This window comes from Sinohyriopsis cumingii, chromosome 16, assembly GCF_028554795.1.
Source record: "Sinohyriopsis cumingii isolate HCF-2022 chromosome 16, ASM2855479v2, whole genome shotgun sequence".
NCBI lineage: Eukaryota > Metazoa > Mollusca > Bivalvia > Unionida > Unionidae > Sinohyriopsis > Sinohyriopsis cumingii.
In genome coordinates, this window is record NC_142976.1 from 39,269,838 (window position 1) to 39,294,820 (window position 24,983).

At 34.6% G+C, this 24,983-nt stretch overlaps 1 protein-coding gene across 1 annotated transcript; it reads right to left on the minus strand.

The window, feature by feature from the left end:
- Positions 1–2,723: 2,723 nt before the first annotated feature.
- On the minus strand, positions 2,724–23,256 carry LOC149780252 (uncharacterized). The gene is made up of 9 exons (XM_089936186.1): positions 22,926–23,256; positions 17,594–17,653; positions 15,917–16,425; positions 14,476–15,372; positions 12,877–12,904; positions 11,441–11,613; positions 10,364–10,601; positions 9,108–9,432; positions 2,724–7,714 (listed from the first exon to the last, which is right to left on the minus strand). The coding sequence occupies exons 1-9, from the start codon at positions 23,026–23,028 to the stop codon at positions 6,967–6,969; spliced, it is 3,081 nt and encodes a 1,026-aa protein (XP_089792312.1). The 5' UTR covers positions 23,029–23,256; the 3' UTR covers positions 2,724–6,966.
- Between the last annotated feature and the right edge of the window lie 1,727 nt (positions 23,257–24,983).

Below are 24,983 nucleotides of genomic sequence, written 5' to 3' on the forward strand. Positions count from 1 at the left end.
AACTCCATTGGCTCAGATTATCTGACTGTAGATGCAATTTCGCGTGTATAGAAGCAATATATTGCTTTTTTGTGTAAACTCTGTATCATTCATAAGACATTTACATATTTCCTATTTTAACGTGTATCCCTGATTGTTGCTTGTAGTTTACGCCACTGTTCATTTTTAACTAACCTATTTAGATAGCGATCCTTTGTTCATGATTGCTGATTGCACTTTAAGATAATATTTGTAAACATGTTTACATGTCCTCTTGACATTAGTAAATATTAGAAGTGAAGTTGATGATAAATTTGAAGGGGAAATGACCCACATCATGGCCATCTTATTGTATAATAGGTTTTTATACAAACGCATTGTGGTCAAAATTATTCATTACGTTTTTATATAAGTCCGTGTATAGTCGCTTTTAGTAGTATTCAGATATAATTTGAGGAATTATTTAACCCCCTATAAGATGTCTAACCAGTCACTGAAAGGTAGTGTTGCATATAGTTTTCAGTGTGACAGGTACAGTAGTTTGAAATTTGATTACAGAATGCATTGCCTATTGCATAAAATCCAATTCTTTAAAATTAAAAGCTCATGGGACAGGCAATTACATGCCATGGATAGTGGATAGTACCATTAAGACTGCTGCCACAAATTTGTTTTCATCAAAACTGGATGCCAATCCTCACGGTGACAAAGTAGTGTGACATCCATATTCTGGTTGAAAGCAGATAAGTATGGATTGATGACTTTTGAGATGGAGATTCTTTTATTAACATTTTCAAAGAATGCTTACATATCTATAACTTTCAGTGCACAAAGGAGTAAAGCATGGATATTTTTCTGTTCTTCTGTTACATTAACTAATTTTTGTATGTATTATCCAACACATGGACAGATTCATTTTCTCATATACCTATATATATATATATATATATATATATATATATATATATATATATATATATATATATATATATAAATATATATATATATATATATATATATATAAAGCAACTACAGTTTCCATAAGATGATTAGAAAAAGCAGCATCTTGTAAGAAAGTAGGATTAATAAGTTTGGATAGGAGTCCAGACAAAGTAAGTTCACCATAGTCTACAAGTTTTACAGGAATATTGTATACTCCATTGGCTTTATAGAATTTAAACTCACTCATTGATCTAGAACATAATTAATGAGAATTCATGAATATCTCACTTGTTTACTTTAATAGCATTAAAAGCATGGATGGGGCACATTAGAATCCTGAATCCACTCTACGCCTTTCGCTACATAAAAAAAACAATTGAAAATTGAGCATACATTACTTTGGTCAGATACAATTTTGCTTCATTTGTTAAAATAGATGTGTTATCATGAGCCTTTCTTTGGAAAGAAAAAGATCAATATCTGAAGACTAGTCTTTTGACTTCATCCCCTAATGGCATCAATAAAATAAATGTAATTTTAATATTACTCCTCATTAGATTTCTTACTTTCTTCCACTGATTTTATAATTTTCCCAGTTGGTTATTTATACATTTTATAAAACAATTGAACATTCTCTTCTTAAAAATAGCTTTGCAAGATGAGCTGATCTTGTATGGGGAAGGGTCTTTCTTAGAAAACCTTTGCTTAGCTTGAGCATATTCCTCACTGATTCAAAGACAAGCAGCTAGTGTGTATGTGTCATGTACATCATCAAAATTCACATGAAACAGAGCCCTAATTATACCATAAACAATATGATTATTAATCAAAGTTCTCTTATGAAATGTAATTTGCTATCTTGTTAGGGTTCACATCCTCCCCAAATAAAGTACAAACTAAACTATACTAGTCATTCAAACAACAGTTAAAACTAACTCTTTTAAAAATAGTTTGGGACTTTTGGTAAGTATAACATCATTAAAAGTTGATTTTTGGTCTTTAACAAGATTATTTAGAACAAACATATCACTAACTTTGTTTGAAAGATTTAATATTTTTTAATATTATGCAGATCATAATTATGATCACCTATTGCTACTATTTGGTCACAATTGAAGAGAGATTTGTCTAAAGTTTCACTTGGGTTCCCATTAAAAAATGGGGTCGGACAAAGATGGTGCTCTATTTAGACCAAAATTCCCCATTTCCTACCATTAACATTCAGTTCAATACAAATGCTCTGAATGTGTTTGCATTCCATTTCTGGCCTTGACCTGACAGAAAGATCTTATTAAATGAACAATGCCAGTCCTCATCCCAAAAGTTCTATCCTTAGATAGCCTAGAGCAAGGGAATGTAAACAGATAATACCTGAAGCACAAGTGGAGTTTAGTATCAGTTCTGCAACATGTCAACAATTCAATCAGCAAAAGAGAGAAAATAATTCTCCATATTTTTATCCAAGCCTACTTATATTCAATACCTATGGTAATTATGAGTCATTTCCAATTTGCAGCTTTAGAGCTTCTGAACCTGGTGAGGAGAAAATTCATGTTTGTACTGAAAACTTTAGTTTTCTTGATCATCACTTCCAGCTGGTGGAATGAAAAAGAAAAAAGTATCTTGGCTTTGCTCGAATGAAAAATAGCAACACAAAAAGCTAATTTTATTGCTTTAGTCTACTATGTCTGGTCCTTTTATTTCAATTATTTTTAAGCCTCCTTCCATTTGCATGGACATGATGGCATGCAAACATGATAGATATACAAAATATTCTATTAAATGAAATACAAGAAAAGTAATGTAGGCAAAAGTTTATTGAAATACTGATTCCACATACACAGATGAATTAAGTAAATCAAAATGACAATGTGAAAAATGAAAAAATGAGAATGACAATAGGCCTTAATAATGAAAAAAAGGTTTTTATTATAATTTTTAGAACTCTTTTACGTAAATCCAAATATTTCCACCTTGACTCTTTCAAATAAAAGAAATAATTATAATCTTCCACACAATACAAATATAGCTTTGAACACATCTGGCATATAAAAGTTCTATACAAGATTATTTTCAATTAGCATATCACTGCCTTTTTAACCATTAAGTCAGAGCTTAAAGATGATAAATCTAGTTACTAACACAAAATCTGGAAAACAAGTGGTTCTTATAAAAGGATAAACATGCAAATAAAATAAAGGTGTAGGAATAAATGATTCAATAAATGGTACACTCTCTTTCCATCAAAAATATGCTAGTCTTGATATTGTTCCCGAGTTATCTCAACTTCTAGTGAAAATGGACAAATTCAGAAGAAAACCAACGTACCACCAGTACTTATATGCCTAATTTTGCTTCTTGAGAGCACTACTTTAATGAATACATATGTGGGGAGGGGAACCATTGTGCAGGTTTTAAATACAATACTATTATTTTCAATCATCAATCAGCAACTGCTGATACAATGTCTACCAGTGTCTTGTGCATAACACTAAAATTATTTTATCCACAAGTATTAACACCCCTAATGACAATTGATTTGGTCTAAAAGCTAAATAACAGTTCAAATAGAATTAACCATCACCAATAAGATTAAGAAGAGTATCAACATACAAAAGATATGAGCAATACTAATTGTAAAATTTCATCTTTCAGTATTGTTAGTGACAAACATTTTGCACATTTGTTAAATGTAAATAGCAACTTCTACTTTTCCCATTATTAGTGAATCAATATTAAATTCAACATCCTGATTCAAACAACAAAGTAAATTTGCTAGATGATAAATACCAAAAGCTATAATAATCTGGGTAAGATCTTATTACTTGTATTAGAACATGCAATTCATGTCTCTCACAGTCTGGAAACCAGTGGATGAGAATTTGCCATCATACCAAATTTGACTGAAATCATGTGTTTTAAAAAATGGAATTAGGCAAGGAAATTAAACTGTGTGTATGAAGAAAACTGAGGCCAGAGCTCTACCAAAAAGACTTAAAACCTGAACTCATCTGAAAAGTCCAATAAAAGTTATCTTGTGGAAATAAGGGTTGGAGTCTTCAGTGTTCGGGCTGTAGTGTTGCTAAAAGAAAATTTTAAAAACTGACAAGTAAACAGTGAGGTATCAATTGAAGTTGCACATCCAATTTGGTTTAAATCTCGTGATAATAAATAGTCATTATATTGAGTAACATAAAACCCACTTGATATTGACAATCAGATGTCATAATTCTACCAAAATGATGACTGCACACTGAATATGGTTGAAATTCAATAATGATCACAAAAGAGTTGGTGTGTAGAAACAAAAGGGGAGATAATCCAAAAATTTGGGTCAATAACTTTGCAAAAACATTGATAACTAGTAACCTCATTTGAGATGTTGTCATTCTGAAACTGTAGATCAAATTAAGCTGAAATCCATGAAGAAGAGCCCAATACTGTGTAGAAATAAAAGATTGATTTACATAATTTGGGGTAAAAATTATGACAAAGAACACTTAAAACTGAACTCATCTAAAATAGGCAGTACATAAAATCTTGTTGGAAATTCAAATAATAATAATATAAATGTGCACACAAAAAATTATATGCATAATTTAGACATTTTTAACTCAGCGAAATAATGCTTGAAATCTAATAATAATTAAAAAAGTAACTGTGCCAAACAAAAGTAGGACAGTTTGACACATACTTTTGTAAACTGGTGTTCTGGTATGAATTTCATAAATCACATCAGCAGCTTTCTGGGTTGAAAGCACTGGTAAATAGTATTATCTACTATCATTATGCATTTTTTAAAGAAATTTTTATATTTTTAATAATACCAGAACCAAAAAAAGTACTCTTAATCCAAATAGACCTTGATGTCTTTAAGCTAGCCGGTTTTATTAGGTGCTTTATCTCTACTTTCATTGATACAAGTCTGTTCCACTTTTGTTTCTGCACAATTACTACTAATTTAAGTAGTATTGGATTTTTGTTTTTAAGAAAAATCTGCAGTTCAGCTCTACTGACAAGGCCTCAAATGACTGTGATTTTTAACATATTCTATCATTTTATGGAGTGACAGCTGCCAATTGTCCACATCGCTCTATGTGATTCTGCATAATAAATGTATTTAGTTTTGAATTTGAATAAATCTGCTTTGAAGTTTAATTCTGATGTACTGCCTACAAGAGATGGCTAGGAGTAATCTAATGTATCAACCAAGCATGGCAAGGCAGGCAGTTTTAAAGCTAATGTATTGCCCTGTAAGAGGTGGTAGGCATTGCCCAGAAAGACACAGTAGTTAGTACATCTTCTACTGTATCACCAATGTAGACATAGCAGGCAGTTTTACATCCAGTGTCTGGCAGTTTTACTTACAATGTTAGTTATTGCCCAGTAAGCCATGACATGCAGTACATCTACCAAGTTTGACACGAGTACTGCTGGTTTTACCTCAAATGTATTACCTTGCAAGAGATGGCAGGCAGTAGATCCTGAATGTATCACAAGTAAGACATAGCAGGCATTATTACATCCATTCTAATGCTTAGCAAGAAAGTACATATTGATGGAAGGAAAGATAATTTAGTAAACTCATATTCTGGTATTAACTCCACAAATCACATCAGCAGCTTTCACAACTGAAAGCACTGGTAAATAGTATTACATACTATCATTAGGTATTTTTTTAATTTAAATAATACCCAAGAATAATTACAACAATACCAGAATAAAATGAAGTACTATTTATACTAATAGATGTAGTATTGTTGCTAGCCTGTTTTAGGAGGGTGCTTTATCTTTTCCTTCCATTATTATGTCTGTTCCTACTTTTATTTCTACAAAATTACTCTCTTCACTATTATTGGATTTCAACAAAATCTGATGTACAGTTCTCTTTTGGTATGACCTCAAGTGTTAGTAATTTTCAGCATTCTACATTATCATTTTATTGAGTTATGGCCTGCAAATCATCTAAATCACCCACTGTAACTCTGCACAATGGCTCTATTTAGTAATATCGGTTTCAACAATTGACTGTCCATAGAACTGCATTACAACATGATACCAGATCACCTCTCATTCCTACATACATTAATACTCAACCTCTGAGCAGCTTTGTACTCAGCTCCCTCAACACAAGCACAACACGATTCATTTTAAAATTTCAGCCACCTGACCTTTAAAAAAAATTCTTCATCCTGATAATATTTCAGACAGATTTCTCTAATGTATATGTTCCATCCTCATAAAGCACAGTATTTGCATAATTGATGCCTGAAATCAAAAACTTCGTTGCATAATTATAAAAAAATAAATATGATAGCATGATTATCAAATGACAAACCATAAACAAAAAAATACACAAAGAATTATGATGCTGAAACATGTCATAAATCTGTTTTTAAAAGGAATGTATTTTCATTTTCCTGGGAAAACATGCTCATTGGTGTTACAGATATTAAGTTCTTCCCATACACATTTGTATGTTTTGTACTAAAATTAATAAATGTTTTACCAACTGAAAATTTCATACCTAAAGAAACATGCATTTGAGACATTAAAATTTTATAATTTTTTATACAAGTTATGATTAAAGCATGAACTATCCAATGAACTCTTTTTCAAGAGTAATGAAAAATACCTCCACAGCTGAATGAAATTAGAATACGTTCGATTCATTGGAATCAAAAGTGTAATTGGTCCCAGACACAGCTACTGAAATAACTATAAAAAAATTATCTATATTTAAATTTGTTTGATGTTATAATTCCTTGCAAAAACATGGAATCTGTCAAAAACCACTGTGAAACCCAATGAGTCAAAATCTGATCCCAAATGATAGCCATATTCTTGAAACTTTCTGAATGTTTAAAGAAAAAAAATTGTAAAATATTTCAAAATTGTTCGTGAAAATAATACATCTGCAAGAAATGTTTTAAAGAAAAATTTTTAACTAAAGAGGCCACAATGAACATTATAGATACATTTTTATAAAAAAACAACTGCACACACATAGAAAATAAAACTGCAAGAAATGTATTTATACAAATTTCAATCATGAAAGCCAGGAACATCAGGAACTCTGAGTTTATATCTCCTTCTAAGATGTGATGCAGATGAGGTTGATGTGACAGGTGTGGAGGGTGGATGTGGCTGATAAATCTTAGGTGATGGAGTGGGAGAGGGATGTGGATAATGGATATATGGTTCCTCATCATCTGGTGTCATGGTGCGATCATCAATACCCCAGGCACCAACTTCAACTTCATGTATGACATTTCTCTCAGACCAAGCCTGGCGATGCAGTGGTGGTTGTTTTGGGATTGGGTAGGAATGAGGCAATGTTCCTCTTAACAGGACATCATGCAGAACAGGACTTGGTGATCTCCCATTAATTGGAGCCAGTATTTCTTTTAAATTGTTCTTCAGTGGAGGCTTAGGTAGGCTAGCCGGCTGGAAAAGTACATCATGAGCCTTACCCAGTTTCCTACCCTGTATTGGATCAAATGGTGTGTTTATGCTTGGTATGGTTGTAGGAATTCTGGCACTCTCCTTTGCAAGGTCATGGCTGATATCTGAAATTGGAGTTTTGCTCAAGCTGTTGGACTTTCCCTTGATTCTGCCAAGACTTGATATTGTTGTAGCTTGCATGGGGGTCTGAAGGGGTGGTCCTCTAACGACAGGGAGGCTGTTCCCTCTTCTTGGAAAAGGGTTTGGGGCCAGCAGGTCAGGTTTGGGAAGAGGGGGAGGCAGATTGGTTCTCCAGAGTTCCCTGCCATCTTGGTCCTCATCTGTTTCTCTGAAATTAGCACAATATATTGTGATGATATTAGAAGTATTTGACAGCAGCTTGGATTACTTGGTGGCTGGGTCTATTTCTACTACCAGCTCTGGCATATATCTACTGATTTTTAAATCGAAGTAAGATATTTGTATCATTTATGTCTTATCTACTACTGCTACCATAAAAATTCATCTTATATGAGTATATGGACAAGTCAAAGCACTGTTGATTAAACTTCTGGGGTCAATGTTTACAGTTTACAATAGTTCGACTTTTCCATGGTCACAGACATGAGAATGTGTTACAAAGTGTTAGCAGACATGAGAATGTGTTACAATGTGTTAGCAGACAGGAGAAAGTGTTACAATGTGTTAGCAGACATGAGAAAGTGTTACAATGTGTTAGCAGACATGGGAATGTGTTACAATGTGCTAGCAGACATGGGAATGTGTTACAATGTGTTAGCAGACATGGGAATGTGTTACAATGTGCTAGCAGACATGGGAATGTGTTACAATGTGTTAGCAGACATGGGAATGTGTTACAATGTGCTAGCAGACATGAGAATGTGTTACAGTGTGTTAGCAGACATGAGAGTGTTACAATGTGTTGGCTGACATGAAAAAGTGTTAAGCAGATATGAGAATGTGTTACAGTGTGTTACACTACAGAGTCATCTGAGTGATGATGAGTATCTGAGTGATTGACATTTGAGTTATTACACGTTTACATTATATAAACTAATAAAAGTATAAATGAATGACCATTTCTAATAGCTAAGTACAATATATATTCATTTTAAAGACTTCTTTTAACTGTGAGTAGTATCATGCTTTTATTTAATCATTCAAAAGGAAATGTATCCAGATACTGACATATGTAAAAGATAAATGGAGCATGTGTGAGTTCTCATGTGATTTCACTTTTAATGCAATTATATCTGTAAACAGGTAGCATTCAAGATTGATAGTGAAATTATATCATGAGCAAGTGTTTCACATAATGCATTCTTAAAAAGTCTGCAATTGAATGTCGTGTTACATGGACAGCCTCCTCTAAATGTTGCACGTTCTCTGTGTTTTATTTTGTCGATATTACAGCATTGAAGATTTGAAATGTGACATCCAGGATAAACATGTAACAGCTGCTACTGAAACCCTAACAAATATTAATATATTACACATTTTTAGTCTACGTTATTTGTAAACATTTATTTAAAAAAAGAAACTTTCAATAAACTTAAATAAGAAATATCATGCAATAAAAAAATATTATTAGGTTAAATAGATTCATCAATTAAACATTCAGCTCTAAGACAGAAGGACTATAAGGTTTAAATATTGGGGCAAAACTTGTTAAACATAAATTAATTTAACTGCATGCTGTCTGATTATACCCCAATATATACCTCTGTTGTGCGTCTTCTTTCAAACTAGTGGATCCATGATACATTCCCAACTGGTCATCCTGATCATGATCCAATGGCCGAGTCGTATTCCTAACAGGCACTGTGCCATCATATGGTTCTCTGGATTTTGGAGCGCTGGGATACTGCACAGAACTTGCTGCTTGAATGGAACCTGACTGACCAGTGGTCATCTCAGAATCTCCTAGTTCCTTGGGCCAAATCGGGTCACTGTGACCTGATGGGATGGTAACATTATCATCATCATCCTGACCAAAAGCAGAGCCTCTTATATGGAGGTTTTCATCCCCAGGATATTTACTGGAACCTGATTGGAATAAACAAAAATGAATTTTATTTTAGCTCTAGTGCAATCAAACACTAAGAAATATAAAAATTACTATTTCAAAACACAGACTGAAGACTTACTATTTTCTTACTTTCATTGTAACATTTTATTTTTGATTGTTTAGTTCTTTATTTTCTTGTCATGTTATTCTTTATTTATTCTTTGCATTTTTAAAGAACATATTTATTTTCTGTTCATGTATGTGCATATTGTACTTGGTTCTTTATCTCTTTTTGATTTAAAACTTGCACTGTTCAAGTCTAGTGTGCTGCACAGTGCATACACAGCAGAAGTAGAAGAATGATTTTCCTTGGGTGAAAGGGAATGTGGCCTGGACCTATTGTATTTGGAAAGCTAGAAATGTATCCATATTTAACAAATGTCTCTCTAATAAAATGGAGCTGAATAGAAATATTCTAATTCAAGCACTGTCATAACACCATTACAAATTCTGTCAGAAAAAAATGACAATCAAACTTGCCCTTGGTCTTTCAAACATAATGCATCATGTCCAAATTGTGCTTCAGTTCATGCAGTATGTTAAAAGTTACAGAGTGCAAACAAAATTCATGATGAAAAGAAACGGGTAATATTTTATATCCACTCCATAAACACATCATGGGCATACCAAACTGATTACTTGGGAATAAACTTATAATGTAGATAATCCAAATGAATTATGCTACACTTCAAGGATTTGGGCCAGGTTTTAGCCACAGTATGGGGCCAAAAGTAAGTCTCCACTTCCCCAAATCTTACTTTTCGGGGGGTCTTCTTACGAACTATTTTGTTATAATATAGACCTTTTAAGTTATGCACTGTCAATACATCACATCATCGCATTGTCTAAACCTTCCACTTATAATAGCTATGGAACTCATATTACCATAAGTAAGGTCAATAATTTTACCTTTGTGACCAGATGATGTGTTATAGTCAACCTTCTCTTCCTCCTCCTTCTTCTCCTCCTCCTCATACTCATAGCCTTTTTGATCCACATCTTCATGAAGAATCATGTCCAGTTTGTTTTTGTGCAGACCTTTATCTTTATTCACAGGCTCCAATGCCCTGCTGACAACACTCTGAGCTCGCTTCCAGCCATTTTGATTCAACAGGCTGACAAATTTTTGTGTGATTTCTAAAATGGCCTGAAAGTAACAAGAGCACTGTTACTTGTTCAACTGATAGGTACAGGTCCCTCACTATGAAGACCTTCAGTGTATCATTGTCTTCTTTATCACTACCCTCAATATATCACTGCAGTATATGTAGATATGTCCATGGACCCTACAGATCAATAAAAGTTTAGGACTGCTAATTAATTTACATCACTTCAATGCAGTTGTATGCTGATGATAACTGATCATATTGTGATTTCACATCTTAAAAGCTTGTTTAATTTTGATGAATTATTGTGGATTATTTATTTTACCATTATATGCAGTGTCATGACATAATCTTAATGTAACAAAATACAGTCTTTATCACTTATAAAAACCATTTGTATAAACTGCTGTTTTACGTGATACTTTGCCATCAATATATATATATATATATATATATATATATATATATATATATATATATATATATATATATATATATATATATATATAAAAGAATTCATGTTAAATAGCGCTCTAGGTAGCTAGCTTAAATCCCTAACATTGCATCAACACAAAATGTCAAGACAGCTGGGTTTTTTTTCAGTCCACGAAACATGTTTTAGTTTATTCACAAACAAATTTAAATAACCACAACGTAAAGAGCCTCTTACGCGAGTGTATATGATTTGTTTACAAATCAAAAGTGCTGGTGTCTGTGTCATTGTTTGTTTACAATAGAAAGTAGTTCCTTTATTCACGTGAATGCTACATGTGCATTGTCGCGCGTGTTCAGTATCGGTGAATACTGAATGATTCAGACAATGTAAAGTTAACGGGGAAAAAAATGAGCATATAATAATTCATGTTAATTAGTGCTCTACCTGATAGTTTATGTCTGGCTTGCTGGTGGCAGTATCAACTGGCTTAAGCACTGGTGCAGTATCAGCAAGGTGGCTGAGAGTCTCTGTGTGGGTTGTATTAAATGGAAGGTTTTTAACAGACTGACTTTCATTCACAGAGATGTTGCTGTTCATTGCAAAGTCATCCTGCCCACCTGTTTGATTTACAAAATATAAAATATTTCAAATGAAATAATCCTTTTTTTTCAAAAAAATCTATATACTTTTCTTTGAAAAAACGCCAAGGTCAGTGAGTGGTTTAATAATAAAATGTATATCCTAAAAATCATTTATGACAAAGTGTCATTACTGACTGACCATACTGTATCATACTTTTGCATATGGATTGTTTGCTTGCCTCTTCCCTTGAACTTATCACCCCATACCGTAAACTACAAATCAGCTTCTCTTCAACATCTAATTTTTAAGTCTGGTTAAAGCTTTTCATGTACATGTTTTGTAATAAAAATCACTTAAACTAACATGTCACATGGATCCTTATTTAGAATTACTTTAATAAAGGGGACTCCGAGTGGCCGATGTGGTCTAAATCGCTCTCCGTTATGCATCAATGCCATCTCACCTCTGTTTGTGTGGGTTTGAGTCTTGGATTCAGCCAATGTGGGTATGTGAGAAAGCTTGCCAGTAGCTTCTCGTGGGTTGGTGGTTCTTTCCGGGGATTTTCCCAGGTTCTTCCTCCACCATTAATACTGGCCGCCATTTGTAGCCTATCATGTGCTGAAAAATGGCGTTATACCATACAACAACAACAACTTTAATAAAGCTCTAGTGTCCTGTGGAAATATGGTAAAGCCTGTCTTCAGAAGTCACATCTGCAGAGGAACGAAGTGGCCACAAAAACAGATGGTTGCTTAACACAGGATCATTTTTGCAACAATTGGCATATTGGTTTTTGCAATCTGAATATAATCAAGAGCCAAGTAAAATTAGTAGATCTGACAGGTACTAGTAAAGAATCACTCTCTGGTGACCTTTGTAATTCCAGGTCTACTTATTTTTAGTAACCTATCAGATTAGGATTTCATCTTGAATTAGGGAGTCATCATTAGAAATGTCACGTTCTAAATGGCATTTTCTACTTTTTAAAATATTTAAAGCCTAAGTTAAATGTTGAATGAATGGTCAGCAAAGCTTAATGTTGTATTTGTGTCTTTCCAATCTCTGTTGGAGATCTCAATTTTGATCAGACTGTGGTTCCTGTGGATGTTATTTTGTAAGACAGGTGACTGCTTCATAAAGGTTACCTTCAAGGCAAGATGACTGTAAAACATTATGATAGTGGTAAAATGTTGATTTAAGTAACAATACACAGGTACATATACAGTTTCCAAAGGTGTTGAAATCAGAACTTTTATCATGAAGTCTAATTTGAAATGTACATGTGATATGAGTCTCACCTGGAAATTTCCTCCATGTTGGGTTTTCCTGTGAAAAAAGAATTTTTGGTTCAATAAATATGAGCTAAGAAACAGTTTATAATGTCAACACAAATTATACAAATCTTAACAGTATCTTAACTTGAACATTTATTCTTAAAGTTGAATCTATAACTCATTAAACTGAGAGATGTAATTTTGGCTTGCAATGTCAAGAAGGTTCACAATAGACCCACGTAGGTGGTATTAGAGACAAAAAGGAGGATGTAGTTTCACAATGATGTCAAGTAACACAGACATTCTCCACACTAAAAAATATATCTGAAGAAGAAAAAAATGTAGTTTTGAGGCCCAATTTTCTTAGCTGAAGAAATTTGCAGGTGCAAGAATGGTTTGTCTGGATTTCAGACATCCACCCATAAGATTTAATGCAGACCTAATCAAACTGCACATGGGAAGATGAACCTTTGTTAAAAAATTGGGTAACTTTGAGATTTGGGCTAAAATGAGGCAAGCATGAAAATATAATGGATCCAATAGAAAATGAAAGTTCAATTTTCACCCATCTAGCTCACGTATAGGCTTGAAAGCCAATCCTAAACAATCTCTATTACATATCTTGGCAAATGTCAATAGGAACATCTCTATAATCAGACATACTTGGATTCCACTGGAAATAACAAGAAAAACTGTCTTCTACCCCTGTTTTAAGTGGAAATGAGAAAAAGCTCACGGTTTCAGCACTTCAAAGGTGAAACTGTCAACATGAGCATAAAAGTTAAACTCATTTTCAAAACTTCAAATCTGATCACATTAAGTGTGCCTTCATATTGTCAAACTAGTATCAATATTACAATGTTCTGCTATTTACAATCTGAGTGAAAACAGTATGAAAAATTTAATGCTAATTCAGGCAAAACACTCAGGCAGGCAGTAGACATCCAGTGTTCAAATGCTACCATTCAATACCATACAGGTTTAAATCTGCATCAAGACCTTGTTGAGTGGATGGCTGCTGATTTCTGTACTTTCATATTTTTACAAATCATAATAGCAGAGGCATCCATATGTATGGACACATTTCTACTTGGGTCTTCTTTGTATCCTGAAACTTATATTTAGGCACTTTATAGTTTGGTTTGATGTTTTACAACATAACAACATAAGCAGGTTATTTAGTACTGAAGGAGTAAGTGCCTTGTCTACAAACACACCTTGGTAACATTTTGGGTGGGAGTCCAGCACACGAGCCACTAAGCCACTGTGGCTCCTACCTCCATTACCTCTTACAGCATGCAGGAGAGCGCACTGAGCCTGTTCTACATCCCTGAGCTTTGCATTCACTGTTTAGAACACAACAAACCTTCATAAGCATATGATCTTTATAACCTTTGTTGCCAAAACTCAATATATAATATATGTGCTCTGGGTTAGTTATTTTAGAACATCAAGCAACAGCCTTAATATAAATTATGCTGAGAGAAGAAAGATTCTTTTTTGCTAATGAAAATAAAAATACACAGTTCTGACTGAAACAATGCTTATAATGCATTTTAAATAATAACAGGTCTTGTGATATGTTTATACAGGCAGAACAGAAAATACAAATATTAAATTAACCTGGTATGAGCTGTATTCTGAATTATATGGTGCAAATAAATGTATCTTGGTGATGTTGGTATCAAAGGTGACACTCTTTCTCTTCTTGATGGTGGGACTTGCATTCACTGTTTTAACTGGGACAGGACCTAAACCAGCCATCATGCTTAAGGTTTCATTAGAAAGGTGAATCACATCCACTGAGGAAACATCTGATTCTGATGGCTTGTCTGCAGCTTTTTCATTTTGTTCACCCAGATCTCCTTCTTTAGATTTTATCTCAAAGGTTGGATCCTGGCCAGGCACTTCAGCTGCTTCAAGGGACTCCTTTCTGGCTTGATCTCCTTTTAGCTCAGCATTGTTAGCCTCATCTTTACTCCTCTCATATTCAGCTTTGCCAACCGATGGAATCTCAACACTTTGTGAAGATTTATTCGCTTTTAGCTGACGCCAACTGCTCATCAGCTTTTTATCTGTCAAGACTCGGCTAATGACATCATGGACCAGTGCATAGGCTTCATCTTTAAGAAGTTTCTCAAGTTCTTGGTCCACATTGGTACAATTTAATTTTTTCTTGATCTTGCTACTTGTTTCTCTTTGCTCCTCTTCATGGATGTCAGCTACACCAGATTCTTCTTGTTTAGAAACAACTGGACTTTCTTGATCAGACAAAACATCAACATTGTTTATAGCCTGCAATCTTGCTTCATTGTCAATCAGAGATTCTTTTGCATCTTCAAACTCTTTTGAAGGTTCGTTCCTTTTGGATGGTTCTCCTCTTTCCCTTTCCTCATTTTCATTTCCAACTTTTCTGCTGATTATTTCCATTATCTGACCCTTAGGATCTTCTATAGTCTGTTCCTCATCTTTATTACTATTGATCTCCTTTCCTGAGCTGTGTCTTCTAGATGTTCCCTCCTGAAAAGAAACAATATCTATATTAGCTTTCCCACTTTTTAGGACCTTAATGTTTTCTCCATTGTTTGAATCCAAATGGTCTGCTAAAGATTCTCTTTATTTTTTTTCCCATGATTCATCTCTATTTGATTTTTGTTGAAAACCACATCATCCATAACTGAGTTTGCTTTTTGATGTATTTGATTTGCCCATGATCTGCTTTAAAGGTTTCATTTTCTTTCCTTCTCAACTGCTTTCTCTCTCTATGACCTCTTTGCTTTTTAATAACTAGAATGCCCTGAATTTCTGATTTTTCTTGGATATCTATGTACTGTTTATCATCTACATCTAATGTTATTTCTTTCCCTTTACAAATTTTCTCTCTGTCATCCCTTTGCTCTTCAGTATTCTATTACAATTTTGATTTTCCTTTAATGACCATTTTCTGCATATTATCTACTTGAGATGATGTTCTATCTTTCCTATCTCTACATTTTTTCTCATTTTCATCCCTTTGCTTCTTCCTACCATCAATATCCTGCACTTGTGATTTCACTGTGCTCACCTTGTCTTCATTTTCATCCTCAAGCTGAGTCTTGCTCATGGCTTTCCTTGATTTTCTCTCATGCACATCAAATTCATTAATGGTGTTAAGCTCACTCCTGAAATCAGAAGAAGCCTTCTTCTCTGGGACTGCCTCTATATCAAGATCTGCTGGATTTCCTTCATCTTCTTTTTCCACACTCTTGAGAACAGAAGTCCTGGATTTTTCCTCCTCATGCTTGTCCATCCCAGCAACTTCTCCAAAGAGTCTCTTTTCTTTTACCTTCTCCACATTCCCTTCAGCTTTCTTCTTCTCATGTTTATCTCTCCTTGAAACTCTTCCTTTAGATCTCTTTTCATTGGAATGGCCACTGCTCTCCTCATTTTCCCCATCTCTCCTCCTTCTGGGCTCCTCATTTTCTTTTACTGTGATGATTCCGTTATATCTTTCCCTAACATCCTTACCCCGTTTGCTGCCTCCTGCAAAATTATTTTCTCCAGCAATAGCATGATTTTGTCTGTAACCTGGTTCTGCAATAAAACGTACAAGCCAGACTAGGTACACGTTGAAGTATTTTTTGAGAGTAACTCTATTTTAAATGTACACAAAGAAAAAACTGTTGAAAAAACACTGTTCACCAAAAATAATACTGGACAATATTGAAGAGGTACTTGCAGACATTTTATGGTAAGAACGTCCAACATTCTCATGAGGCAAACTTTGAAAATAAGAGAAAATTTATCAAACTTCACACACATTTCCTGAAAGCAGCTTTTTAAATATAATCGGAAATGAATCTCCTATGATCTTTGACAACAATTCAATCACGATTCAAGATACCAGCCAGCATAAAAAAGATTTGCCAGTAATTGTTTAAACTTATTTATGCATAAGTGCATGTTGTAATAAAGTGTAACAAAATCAATAGATCCATTAATTTATTTCAACATTATCGAATATATATGTGCAGCTAGCAAATACATGTACATATTGTATACAATATGATGACATTATAAAATAAAAATGATTCAATTATCAGGAAAACTTATTAAACTGGAAACACATACACTAAAAATGAAGGTGTCCATATTAATGAGGTTCCATTGTATATAATACGGTACTGTCCAACTATTAACTAAAATGAAGCTATTCAACTGAAATGATGAGAAACTCAAACATTTCCTTGTCCACCCATTATGCTGACAGCTATTATAATGTACATTTCATACTTCACTCAACTTTGTTTTATCTGTTGATCATCATTTACTTCATGATTTAGTTTGTAAAAAATGTCTTTGTTGAATATATCTTTGAGTTTCAATAAAACATCACTAACACTGTCATAATAACATTTCCTACCGTAACATAATAAAAAAAATTATACTGAAACCGAACATACAAATGAGCTGCTTTTCAAGGATCTACAATAGTTAACAAGCTGCCATATTTTCTTTACAATAACATGTTACCAAAGGTTATAATAAAAACATGTTCAAAGGTAAACACTATAGTTTTAAGAAATTTGTATCAGCATTTAATACCACCATATAATTAAACTGCCCTATAATTAAAAAAAAAATTAAATGACTGTACTAGCATATAACATGAACTGTGTTATAATGAGGGTGCCTTGTAGTGATGAAGTGCTGTATATCAATCATCTTTAAGTCATTCTATAATTCTTATGAATTATCTTACTTTTGGACTTTTGTGGCTTCTTAAACTTGCATCCAGTACAACTACAGCAACAAGTTCCATCTGTAAACAAATAAATGAAAAAAAATATTATATATATATATATATATATATATATATATATATATATATATATATATATATATATATATATATATATATATATATATTTATATATATATATATATACACATGCATACACACATGTATTAAGTAATAACATGCAAGTCAAATTAATAAATAAAATCACTGAATTGAAAAAGATATATACATGTAGTTTTAAAGAAACATGATTTGTGAAAACTTCTGTGCCAATCTAAATATTTATATTACTAATTCAATTAATGTAAAAACAATTAAAATTACATTATTTTTGAAGAATGATTTTTATTCCTTCCTTAGTAATGGGGAATATATTTATATTAGCAAGTTAATAGCCTGATATATAACTAAATTCTGCTTTGCTTGATCTTCTTGTGTCGTTTCAGCAAAATGTCATTTAAATGCTATTTATGCAACTTCAGAGCATGGAAGTCTACACTGTCTATGATATGCAGCATCTGTAATACGTGGTGGGAAGAAGTCTGGGCTACCGTATTAGCTAGTTAGTCACATAATGATTTACTAATTTATGCTTTTAACTAGTTAGTCACATACTGATTTGCTAACATACACTTTATTCTCTTCTTAAATCATATCAGGAGAAATGTTTACTAAATACATGAAATGCACATTCAAAGCCATAGTCCATTTAGCATTGAAGGGAAGGAAAGAGAGAGTAAGTGAAGGAAGCCCCCTGCATGTCTGAGGTCAGAGCATGGCATTCATTGAGAACATGGCCTAGCCAACTCCATCTCATTGTGGCAGTGTGTGTAAGTCTCTATGCATCGGCACCTTTTAGACTCAATTGTGACACCCAGCAATCACCATGTTATGAAGGCCATGGCCAGGATTGACAGAGTCACTGAACAGGGCTGCTTACTATACCATGGCCAGGCTTTGACGGGTTCAGCCAATTTACTCCTGTTATGATGTGTCACATGTGCGAGCCACGTCTCTCAAACCTTGTCATACCCTCCCTTTCTGGATGACCCAGTTAGGTCCATTGTTACTTTGGAGAAAAAATGGAGAAAGTTTAGAGGCAGACAGCTCAGGAACTGCCCATCCACCTTTCCGCTCAACCCACGTAGGTGTTTGGAACCATTCAGACCCTGCCAGAGTGAAGGGATGTTAAGCAGCCTCAGGACAGTGGATCTTCTCAGTCACATGTGCACCAACATTGATTCCTAGGAGCAATTGTGCAGAGGTGGTTGAACTTAATTTTGAGCTCACTGGATCTCCCTATCTCCTCAGAAAGGAGGTAGGGGGAACCCAGGTAATTTGGAAGGGCTTTAGGTTTTGTTAATAATAATCCCCTCCCCTCTCTTCATCTCCCCTCTCCACAGAGGCACTGTCAGATCACAAGAAGAAGAATGCCTTTCTACAATAGGAGATATGGTCACTCACCAAAAAAGAAACAGAAAACTTTTTAAAAAGTCGGTGGTTATTGTGAAAAGATCACAATCCCCAGGGTGTTATTCAAGGCTGTTTCTTTTTCTGAATGCCAACCAATTCAAGATGAACATGGTGACTTCAATCCTCCTCTCCATCTGATGGAACAAGCATGCCATCAGTCTCAATACGACCAAAGCATACTTTTACATCCCCATCCACTCTGTGTCACAAACTTATTCTCCATCTTTTTGCTTACTGCAACACAGTTTGTCAGTTCAAAGTTCTCATTTTGGCCTTAACATTAGCCCTTGGGCTTTTACCGAGATTATGGATTACATTGGCACCTTGTTCAAAATGACGTCATCTACAACAACAGCAGCGTACCTGGATGATATCCTCCAGAAACATTTGGTAAGTTCTGTTCTACCCTGAGGCAGGAATGATTTCTCTTTTAGATCATCTAGGCTTTCTAGTGACTTGGGAAAAGTCAGCCCTTCTTCCATCCCAGAATTGTTGTCCATCTGGACATGGAATTTTTAATCAACTGGAATCTAGTGCAACTTCCTCCTGTTCGATCATTCCAGCATCAGTGTAGTCTGATAAATCAACCCCTCAAATCTGTGTTGATAATGATGGACAATATGTGGGTCTGATATCACCTCTTCATTCAAATGTTCAATTTTGCTGCACACTTTAGACACTTACCAGTATTTGGTAACAGCCACATCTAGTGCAAAATTAAAAATGGCCATAGGACACTGGTGGTCTTTTTTTTACCCCAACCCTCCTCTTCTTCTACATGCTTGGCCTGTATTCAGGCAACCTTGTGAGACAAAGTATTCAATCCTTTGATTGTCGAGAGAATGTTGAGAGCAAGAAAGCCCTCCAATCTGAAGGCTTACATCATCCCTCTGTGTGCCTCAATCCCTGAGCTGGCTGCCTTTTTATTGATAACTTTAACTTCTGCATGCTGGTTAAGCAAGCTGTATGCCCTTTATGTTGACCCAACCTCTCTTCAGTTCAGATCAGATGGTTTAATGGGTCTTTTGACACAACCATTCTTTGTAACCCCAAAACAGTTACTACTGTCAGCAAACAGAGAGTCATCTCTAGCTCACTTTTTTCCATTAGACAGGTTGAGAAAGCATCCATACAAGATCCTGTTCATGCTATCAAGTATTACATGAAATGCACAGAAACCAGTAGTGGCACATGCAAATGCCTCTTCCTTCCGATGTGACAAAGATTACTGCTCAGAAGCTTCAAGCCATCTCTGAGTCTTGTGTGCAAGTGCAACGTTTTGATCCAAGATATAATAGAAGCTGTTGGCTGGCAAGCAGAGTCAACCATTCTTGATCATCATCTCAGAGATTTAGTGCTCACAGAGGCAAACTTTGAATCAAGTAGATGACAGGACACATGGCCACTAGACCCAAATAAATCAATCATAATAGCCTGTTAGCTTCAATGGATTTGCCAGTGAAACTATGTAGGTAAGAAGATTTCTATATTTATCTTCTTAGCCATTTGTTAGGGTCACAGGTCAAGTGACCCCAAGTTGTTGCTATCTAATTAGGTGAATGGGTTATCATTCACATGAGGATACAGTGATCCTTCCCTAGAAGGATACCCAAGGTAGAGGTCAGATGCTCTGCATCTCCTCCTCATATTACTTATTCTCCTAATGTATTGTGATTGGAAAAATGTAATCAAAGGAGAAAGAAACTTTTTAAGTAAATTATATTACTCCAAAAATATTTACCATTACCCAATTGCATTATTTAAAAACCCTCCCAACCACACCACCATGTGAACATCCTCATTAGTATTTCACTCAGCTAAAAACTAGTGACACCTGGTGGTGCCAAGGGGAGTTAATGGCCAAGAGTTATTGCCATCTGTCTATTGATATATACAGAAGAAGATGATTTTCATCTTTTAGTAGGACTGGATTCAAGAAGTAGTAGGCTACCATTCCTAATGCAATGTGATTAAGGATTCTCAGAGAAAACATAATTTACCTAAAAATGTGCTTTCTCTCCCTCTTTCTGTGTGTGTGTGTGTGTGTGTGTGTGACATACACAGTGAAAATTCCCTGTACGTCTGCAAAATCAAAGCAGTGAAGTAGTCCCTATTTAAATCAGAGTTCCATGTATCACGGGTCTAAAAGTTAGTGATTGGTGAACATGTAAATTGTTATATATTTAATTTGTATTTGTTAGTTTTTCTCTATGATTACAGATTATGCATAATTGTATTTTGGACTTGATGTTGTCCAAAATCAAGATCATTGTGAACCTGACTAGGGACATTGATGTTTTTATTTTGTAAACAAATATTGCATAGCTAACATTTCTCAAAAAAGTTTGGTTAAATATTTGGACAATAATAATAATAATAATGAGGACTTTGAATAGCTAATAATCTTTAGAAGCTCTAAGCCCTTTCCAACATTAGACAACACCTATAAGATAAAAAAAACATAATAATATTATTACAAAAACAAACAACATGAAATTAGAAAAACTTAAAAAAATAAAAAAAACATGCTGAGAATATTTCAGGTAGGAAACATTATTAGGTCTTTAAGTTTGTTCTTGCAATCGAAATAAGTGTGTTTTGAGAGCCCTCTTGAATGTGATCACTGTGTCTTTGTGTCTAAGTTCAGTGGGCAATTCATTCCACGTAGCTGGGCCCTGGTATGCAAAAGAACGCTGTCCATATGACTTTGTTTTCATAGTGGGAATAATGAGTATACTATTGTCAGAAGAGGAGCGTAAGTATCTTGCTGGTGTATACACATGGGTGAGGTCGGATAGGTATGTTGGACTAGAGTCCAACAGTAAAACGTAGCACAGAGAACAAATTTTATGTTTGATTCTGGATCGAATGGATAGCCAGCGTAGGGTACAGAGCAGCAAGGAGGTGTGCTCTGATCGTGGTACTATAAGTATGATCCGAGCAGGTGTGTTTTGAACTTTTTGAAGTTTCTGGAGCAGATATTGAGATGAACCAGATATAACTGAGTAACAATAATGCAAAATTTAACTAAAATAAATATAACCTGACTGCCACCTTTCTGTCGTTTGAGTGTATGAAAGAAGATATTTGTATGGGAAAAATAGGTATTATGCACGAATTGAAATATAAGATACGACATACCCAAGGCCGGCGCTACCATATAGGCAAACTAGGCAGCCACCTAGGGCGCTGATTTCAAGGGAGCGCATTTTAAAAAAAAAAATGTATCGTTTATAAATTCTGAAACTGATATTTCGGGGGGGGGGGGTGCCAGAATCTAACCTTGCTTAGGGCGCCAGATAGTCTGGCCGAGTCTGGCGCCGGCACTGGACATACCATACATGAGATGTATACGAAGTTACTTAGTTACCTCCAACTTAATATGCTTGTGTGCCGTACTGAGTATATTTCCTGTCGGTGTTTTCCCAAGCTTTGTTTATAAATGACGACACAGTCGTGGTTTTATTAAATTTATAGTACAAGGTCTTCCCAACAGCAAGCGCTCTCCCTGTTACATCATAGCGCGCGACAGAAACCGGTGGTTGCGTCTAAAAATGTATGTCATCAATGAATTTGCGTTTAGCATTTCTCGAGAAATTTATACAATAATATTCAGTGTAATTTTTATGCACAAGGAGCGAAATAAACTGAATAAACCCAATTTAGAGGTATATGTAATCAGATTCTCCAAAATTACACCAATTACTGCAAAAAGCGACTCAGAGCGCGTACATGATATGCGAGTTGTACTACATGCAGTACTGTATTGCGGAATACCACCAATTTCACATTGATGCTACTGCAATGTATAAATTATTACCTTCTCCCCTGCAAAGTATGATGTCTCTGAAGCGCCTCAGGTGTTCGATCGCAGTGACTGCGGTGTTTTCAACATTTATTTGATTTTCATTCACATAACTCATAATTTAGATCGAACGTTAATAAAGTTTCCATCTTGGCGGATGAGAATCGGTTGGCTTGTTACCAGTAGTACAGACGATATTATGACGTCATAGAAAGACGGCTTTACTTTCTCTCAGTATTTGTTGCCAATGAAAGTAAAATAGATTAGATACCCAGTCTCAAATATTTCAATGGGAGCATCCTCTGCTTTGTTTTTACCGACTAAGCCGATTGTGGAATAGTCTGGTTCCCTTACCTCTCTCCACTCTGTTACTCTTTGTTCTAACGAGTTTGATATGTTTGCCTATTCGCCTGTGGATACTGTTAATTCGCTATATAAATAAAATAAATAAATAAAAATAAAATTTTAAAAAAATTTAAACTAATTCAAATGTTGATTTGCCTAGTTCACGTATCAAACAAAATGTACTGCAATGTTTATGGAAAACATTATTTGCAGATTCTATTCTGTGATAATGACATTGATGTAAGCATTAACATTGATGGGAAGATGACCCAAGCTGTAGAGAGTGACATGCAATTAATTCACGTGTTTGATGTGGATACATGTCTAAATTTGAATTCAACTAAATTTACGATACAACGCAAAGATGTCGTCAGCTTTACCAGGTCAATATACAACCATTTCTCAGAAACACAGTTTGTGGTGAATAAAGATACATACCAACCATTTTTATAGTGTGATTTGTGTATAACCGCTGTTTTCCTTTTTCCAGGTTTTCACATTTTCATTTTGATGTCTGTTTTCTTTATTTCATTTCTTAATGTACTCTTTTTAACGATGTTTCTAATCTTCCGAAGTGTTGCTGAACTCGGTTACTTCTTTATCCTCTCCACACATGGCCTATATCTAGTTAAATTTCAATATTTTTCATTACTTGCAAACAGCATGGTATGTCTTACTACACTTAATATTTCTAACAACTTCACGTCATTTTATCTTCCAAACTGCGAAGACCAAAAAGAAGATGAAACTGAGAATTGAGCAGTTCCTGGACATGTCACTTTACAAAAGACAAAAGATCCGCATAACTGGCTGGCATCTTGGGAAATGTTCACAGCACCTAAAATAATACAGTCAGGAAGAAATTAAATGAGCTCAAATAACACTATGTATTATTTTATTGGTTATGGAGTGCTTATTTTTTTATTTTTTCCTTTGGTCAGAAGGTCAAAAGTATTTCTTCCCCAAACAGTGGTAAAAGATGTTGAAAATAACAATGAACAATCAACCATGCCACAAGGGAACATTACCATTACTTTATCTTGCAACGGCGACGACTAGACTGCGTCTAACCCAATAACCCAATAACAAAAATATTATGACAGTCTTTCAACTGGTGTCAATTTGGCAAAATATTTTGATTGATGAATGATTTCGAGAGAAATAAAAATATAACCAACACAGGAGACCACGTTAAATGCAACATGCTTTTAACAGTTTTTCTTTATATAAAAACAAAAATACAAATTGTTCCCCGTTGTCACAGAATTAGGCAAAAAATAACTTGGTTTTGCCTTAGAACTATTTGACTATTTCTCGTTGTACGTGCGTACAACGTTATCTAGGGTGAATAAGTGTTTTTCCAGGTAAGCGACTGTCTTAACATGCATCTCGCCAGAAATTACTTGCGACCAAGGGACATTAATAACATGATATGCACGGGTATTTTACCCTGACTTTTGTTGACTCTCCTATGGATTTAAGTAAGATCGATTTCTAAATCGACACTGGTAGTTTTGGATTACATCAAGAGTGTACACTCTCGATTGTTCTCCAGCCATAGAGGCAGGGGCGGATTAAGGCTCACTGGTGCCCTAAGCACTGACAAATCTTGGTGCCCCCCTCCTTTCCACGTACACCTGGGAAGATAACCCTAGGGTGCACCATGATCAAGAAACAGAATATTATGATCAATTTGCACTAGTTTTATCAATTATTTTTTTTACAAAT